The 6,806-nt window shown below is 41.5% G+C and overlaps 1 protein-coding gene across 1 annotated transcript; it reads right to left on the bottom strand.

The window, feature by feature from the left end:
• Positions 1 to 640: 640 nt before the first annotated feature.
• On the bottom strand, positions 641 to 6,394 carry LOC123595652 (probable cation-transporting ATPase 13A4). Its single transcript, XM_045473339.1, has 5 exons — positions 6,237 to 6,394; positions 4,844 to 4,923; positions 3,337 to 3,379; positions 2,838 to 2,947; positions 641 to 743 (listed from the first exon to the last, which is right to left on the bottom strand). Exons 2-5 carry the CDS (start codon positions 4,891 to 4,893, stop codon positions 641 to 643), a joined length of 306 nt encoding a protein of 101 aa, XP_045329295.1. The 5' UTR covers positions 4,894 to 4,923; positions 6,237 to 6,394.
• Between the last annotated feature and the right edge of the window lie 412 nt (positions 6,395 to 6,806).

The raw sequence follows: 6,806 nt of genomic DNA, 5'->3' as shown, positions 1-6,806 counted from the left end.
TATGCTAAAACAAAGCTAATAAATACCCCCAATCCAGCACTTCCTAATCCTTTTCCTACATTGTGCTGTTATCTATGTTCTTTAAGATATTTACAAGTCTTTTATCTCTGGGGTGCAAGTACTACATAATGACATGCCATGTGCACATCTCTTCCCAACTCCATGCTCAGTGACGTCAGGCAGGCAGCTCAAAACCAGCCATGGTGGGCATATTCACACCACGGAAATCAGCAAACATGAATAACCAGGGCTGCTTTCCCAGAGAGAGCGGCTCTGAAACATTTACCAGCTCCCCAGTCCCAGATCATCTCGCTACTGAATGGTACGCTCGGGTAGAGTCACACTGGAACAGAGAAGATGGAAACCTCGTCCAAGCAGCCAGAAGCAACCGCGAGAAAGTGCTATGCCTTGATCTTCAGCTACTGCTACACACAAAATGTCTCTGTCAGAGAGTCAGAGAATTGACACCTTCAGCTTCTCCTGTGTGCATTTATTTCTGATTTACTTTCACCATAAAGGTAGTTTCAGAGGGGCCCTTGGCCCTCCAAACTCCCCCACGTGCACTCCTCCTCAAGAGACACTGCAGGTTGGGAAGATGCAACTCCTTGTTTCAGTTCTAACCAAAAGCTCGGGTCACCAGTCATACCCAGTAGAGCAGCAGAACACTAACATACTGGATCATGCTGTACAGAGCCATGTACTTGAACATGCAAAATGAGGCAACGAGAGCGGCACGTCCTTCCCTGTGTAAGCAAAGAAAGGACAGAGTAAGGAGATGGAAAGAAAGTTCAGTGACTCTGTTCAGCTGAGCTTAGGAGAAACACTCCAAAGCCTGATTATTCAACAGTTTGTCTGACAGACTGGACAGTCTCGAGCCAGAGGGAGCTGCGTCAGTATGCTAAACGACTAGACTTTCAGGAAAGACCAATTCTGGGCCCAGCTCCCCAGCCTTGGTCCAGTTCGGGAGCCCAGAGTGCATGGTAGCCTCGTGCTCTCTGTGGGCATCATGTCAGAGAGGAGTCAGAGGACCTGGGGATGCGTCCTAGAGCTCATACCTACTTACAAGTGTAATTTGGAAGGTCATTTCCTTCTGTCAGTCACAGTTTCTTCATCTGTAAACTAAGGAATTTAAATAAGATTGCAGGCTTGGGAGCTATTTTCATGAAGGTGTTGCATTTCATTCAAATCATTTGGCCATCCCCGCTTTTTCTAAAACTGCACTGAAAAGAGTCTATGCTCAAATACATCATATATCGAATTTAAATAGACTGAAAACAACGAACGTGTTTGTTTCTGTTACTGTTGGTGGATTTTGAGTAAATGGTATATATTTAAAGCATAAAATAGATTATTTATGAGATGCCACTTTTATCACTTTCATTGGAAAGAAACGAGTTCAAATTTGCTTCTGGTCATGTTTTCCTGGGATTCCAAAGCCTGATTTCAGAGCGGGCTTTTCCCTGTACTGGGGTTCAGCTGCTGTCATTTGCTCTACCAGAAGGTAGTTTCTCGTCATCTCTCACCTTCTTAGAAAGGGTTTTCGCATGCCACACATCTGCAGCAGCCAATTCCACCTCCCCAGCCGCCTTCTTACTTTTCCCATTACCCTTGATTTATCTGTGTATGTGTTTATTGCCTGACTTCTCCACCAGAAGAAAGCTTTATGAGGTCAAGGAATGCGTGATTTACTTGCTTCTGGGTCTCCAGCATCTCCACCAGTTCCTGGCACTAAGTGCCTGCTCTATAAACATTTGTCAAACACCCACATAAATTTTTAAAAATTTGGGAGGAGACAGCGAAATCATCATTTTAATGTGGTGGGAATAGTATGACATTTGTAGAGAACACATTTAAATAGCATCAGTTCTAACATAATTTCTAAACCTATATGGCTGTGTGAGCTTGGGAACCTCAGTTAAGTTCTCTAAACCTCCATTTCTTTATTTGTAAAAGGAAATAGTGACCACTCCGACATCTCCAGGCTGTTTGCAAGTATAAGATAATGGGTATTAAAGCACTTCACAAGCTGTAAATACATGCTAGTTATAATCACCCAAAGCGGCCACAGTGCTAACCATCTCTATCATCCCAATAAAATACAGCAGAAGTACATCTTCTGGGAGGCACAGATAAAGCACCAAGGGAGATTTTAGTAGAAGCAGCAAAGATGAGTTAATATTTTGAAAACTGGGCATGGGAAGGATATTCCAAAGAAGCATAAAGAGGCAAGAGGAAAAGAGGGCAATCGGGGAAGGGAAAGTTTGTCTCTACCCCCCATTATAAAGCACCTATGGAGATATATGTAAAAATAACAATAATAAGATCAACACTTTCAAAGCAGTTACAAGTTCCAGATTCCAGGGGTGCCTGGGTGACTCAGTGGGTTAAGCATCTGACTCCTGATTTAAGCTCAGGTCATGATCTCACAGTTTGTGAGTTCAAGCCATGAGTCAGGCTCCGTTTTGCTCATGGAGGTTGCTTGGGATTCTCTCTCTCCCCCTCTCTCTGCCCCTCTCCTGCTTCTGCCCCCTCCCCTGCTCATGCTCTCTCTCTCTCTCTCAAAATAAATAAACAAACTTTAAAAAAAAAAGTTCCAGATTCCAATTTTCTAAAAATAACCTATTGAGTGGTTATCATTATGCCACTACTCTCCCACAGTTATTTTTAACTGCTGGTAAGTCCACTCAGGAGTAGAATGGCTGACTGCATTGTCCTGCAAAGCACCTACCCCACCCAGGGACACAAAATTTCCCTGTTGTTTCCCTGGCCGAACAATGGGATCTGAACTTACAAGTCAAGAGAGATTAAAACAGTGCTGGTGGAAAGCGTCTACTTACTTGATAAGGTGAGGTACACACTCAATGTTTGGAGTTTTAGAAGTGAAAGGTGAGGCCACAGATGCCTCCTGTTCTGATAAAGAGATGCCCACGTGAGCCATTTTCAAAGCCTGAAAGCAAAGAGTCAGCTTACTCTGCTTGCACACTCACAGATGTCTCTCCTGAGGCCACACGGGAAAAGCCCGTCAAGCTAGCTACAGGATGGCCCGTGGACCCAAGCACGAGCCAGGAGGGGACCAGAATTTGTTCTGCCTATTGCGTAACAAAGAGAAGGCATTGGGACATCTGGCCAAAGAAGTCAGTATACTGATCACTGAGTCATTGTGCGGCCTTGGTCAAAACCCTCCCAAACCCTCCACATCAGTTCCTCCATCAAGAAGAATGGAGATAAGTGTCTCCCAGGGATATTATGTCTAAAGGACTCCAGGCAAGTGCAATTAAGTGTAAGTCCTGGTGTGTCCTGGTGTGATCACGGCCCCACACACCGGCAGCTACTTACCCCGCAGTCATTGGCTCCATCACCGCACATACCTACAAAGTAACTAAAAGGGACCCATGTCAATTGGAGGGGAAATCAAAGCAATTTTAACTGCTCATTTCTCTAATTAAAAAAAATAATAAAATGAACTTCGTTACTTAGGGGACACTCTGATTCTTTATTTTAAGGGAGTTTTCTGAAGGGTCCAGTTTGACTAAAAGTAAGTGTGACTCAGCAGCTCCCCGATGGTTAGGAAAGCCAGCACACCATCCTGACTCCAAGCATTTCAGGGAGACCCTGTACTTCACTGCTTAGAAAGCAGCTTTGTTGGCTGTAAAATGGGACGTTCACAATTTTATGACATAACACCATGGCACAGTGGAGAGGGCACCAGATTTGAAGCCAGATCAAGATCTTTGACCTGATCACTTGACCATTTTGGCCATTATTTTTCTCTCCTACAAAGTGTTATGAGTATTCAGTGAGATGCTGTAGGGAAAAGTGTCTTCTGATTTCTAAAACAATAAACGAAAATTACTTGGTGCTGTAAATAGTAACAGGGCAGGAAATTTGCCATTTTAGCAGTCACTCAACTAACAAATGCCCAGACTTTGAAGAAAGAAAATATATTCCTGCGTCAGGATCGCTCTTTGAGGGTGAGTGCATCCTGCTGGCTTTAATTCTTGACAAAGATTATGGATAGTGTGCTTTTTAAGGTAGGAGTGCTCTGACAGTATTTATAGGATTTGCTGTACTTGTCTTCCACACTGTCCTATGAAGGCAACTAGTTTACTATCTAGGTTTTCAACCAAGTTAAGAAGACAGGACTTTCTGAATCAAGAAGCTTGCCTCGTGACTAAATCAGGGGGGATGAAGTGGGAGTGAAAAAGATTAGGAGTCATGTCTATATGGTCCAGTACCAGAAATGAAGAAAACTTATAGGACTCCATGGGTTCTGTTAACAGGAAATAAAGGGTCTCAAATGATGGGCACTTTATTTGAACTGCCTATTCTCTAATGGAGACCCTTTGTGTTAAAAGAGAAGTATTCTTCTGATTCAGGACAGAGAAGATACTTTGCCATATAAATATTTCAGTATTTTTAAGGTTATGTGAATCCCTTGCCATACGAATCTCCTTATATCACAGCTGTGATGATAATTTATAATGTCTAAATTGTCATTGTACCTTCAGGAGCTGAACTCAAACTATCCTTCCAGGTTCATTTCTCACCACACACTTTCACATCCCATATGTTCTAGTCCAGTGGTTCTCAACTCTGGGTGCAAAATTGACTCATTTGAGGGACGCTGAAAAAACACTGATGTCCAAGCCTCACATGAACAACTGAATTAGAATATCTGGACAGTGGGGTCCTGGGATTGTTATTTTTTCAAAGCTCCCAGGGTGACTGTCATAGGCAGTTAGGTTCAGAACCACTGCCTTAGGGGACTTCTTGTACCCCTTACACTCTCCCTGACTGTCATGCTCCAGGCACTTCATACCACCTGAATTGGTAAAGAACCTACTCCAGTTTCTGAAATTCTTCCACCAGACTGGATTTCTGCCCAGGAGACATTCTTGCAAAGATTGTTCCATTTATCAGTATCTGTAAGGAACCCAAGAGAAACTTTATATCACGTCAGTTGGTCATACATGAGATAATTGATAATACTTAGAACGCTGACTGGAAAATAACATCCATGAATGGCAACACACAATTTGTTTCCAAGAAGTCTTTTTTTTTTTTTTTTTTAAGACATTGAGACCTTGGTCATCAAGTAAGCGACCAAGGAGACCAAAAATCAGTCAAGATGACTGCTTAATAAAAATATTGGATGAAAATGATGACCTTCAGATATTTAGCTGAACTGCCATCAAGAAGGTGGTCAAAAAATCCTGAGCTTAATGGAATCTTGAACCATAGAGTATGAGAAATTGCAAGATATCAAGAGGTCAGCATCCTAGGGAAAGGAAAGGAGGCAACAGCTTCTCAGAAAATTGTTCAGAACGAGCAGAAAAAACAGCCTCGTGATGAAATAGTGACAATTAGTGGTCTTTGATTTAACCATGCCATCTGGGCTTGACCAATTGTGGAGCTCAGCTGATATCCCAAGTCTAATTTTGGCTATGGAACATTGGTGGTCTGGAGATATAATAAATCTATAGCAGCTCCATCCACCTGAGCTTTATTCTACAGAGTCTGAATTCTTCTGTTAGGTCTCTGTGCTCCTTGCTCTTCTTGAAAGTAACTCAGCTTAAAGTTTGATCAGCCTCTATGTCTTTAATCTTTTTGTCTTAAACAGTCCCTAAGATGATAAGCAATACAAATACAAATACAATACAATACAAATACAAAGAATACAAATACAAATACAAATACAAATACAAATACAAATACAGTGCCTAAGATGATAAGCAATACAAATAATTTATCTTTGGATTACACTAGACACAATCTTTCTCTAGTTTGTCCACCTGTTATGTATATAACTTACCTGCCCCTGCTATGGGTTTATTCTTCATCAGAAAATTGTTTACCTTGACCCTTTCTTGTGTAGACTCTCTATCAAAAACCTAACAGAATTCCTTTCTTGGGCTGCTTTCCTCTATAATTGATGGATTTCCCCTTCACCGTTAGACCCCTCACCATGGCAGTATGAAGACAGCCACCCAAAAGCAATCCTTATGACTTGAGAAGCTCCTAATACTTTATTTCTCTAGATGGTGAGAAATGGGCTAATCAAATTTACTAATTTTAAACCTATCTAGAAATGAGACAACAAAATGTTTTTGCCCCTTTATGACATATTCAATAGGTATTTCTTACCTACTTAAAAGTTTGAAGTTACTTAAGAACATGCTCTGTAAGTGACTTCATTGGCATCTTTACTAGGAGACTGATACCCTCTTAGAACTTACCTTTGGGAGTAGGCTACTGAAATGTTGACTTATAACCTGAAAGGATTTTCCACTTAAGGCAAAATGGTAACTTCCCTCTCTGCCATGATCAGAGACTTCTTCCTTGATATTAATGTAATTATCCTGCAATAGCAAAACACAAGTTATTTTAGACACTTGATAGAGTGGTAAAGGACCACAAGTATATCAGAGAGAGGCAGTGACGACTGGCCTCTCTCTTTAAGAGAGACTGGGGTCTCTCTTTAAGAGTCACACTCCAGCACCAATTCCTCAGAGAAACACTTTGTCTTTGCTGGATCAATCTTTGCACATCACAGCCTCTAGTGAATAGGAGAATAACACTCATGTCCTGTTCTCATCCTGATTTGATCTTGGTGAGTCCCAGAGAAGAGCACATTTCACACATTTCAAGTGTAAAACACAAAGCACTACACCTTAACAAATCTCTCCCTGAAGTGAGAACTTACCATTTTTTTTTCTTACAGAATTAATATTGTTCCACAAGGACACAATAGAGATAGGATACTGAATGATTGGGAATACATGGATAAAACTTTTTTTTCCCAGCCC

Source organism: Leopardus geoffroyi, assembly GCF_018350155.1.
Source record: "Leopardus geoffroyi isolate Oge1 chromosome C2 unlocalized genomic scaffold, O.geoffroyi_Oge1_pat1.0 chrC2_random_Un_scaffold_44, whole genome shotgun sequence".
Taxonomy (NCBI): Eukaryota; Metazoa; Chordata; class Mammalia; order Carnivora; family Felidae; genus Leopardus; species Leopardus geoffroyi.
The sequence above is the reverse complement of the archived record's forward strand: the minus strand, read 5'-3'. Positions and strand labels throughout refer to the sequence as shown.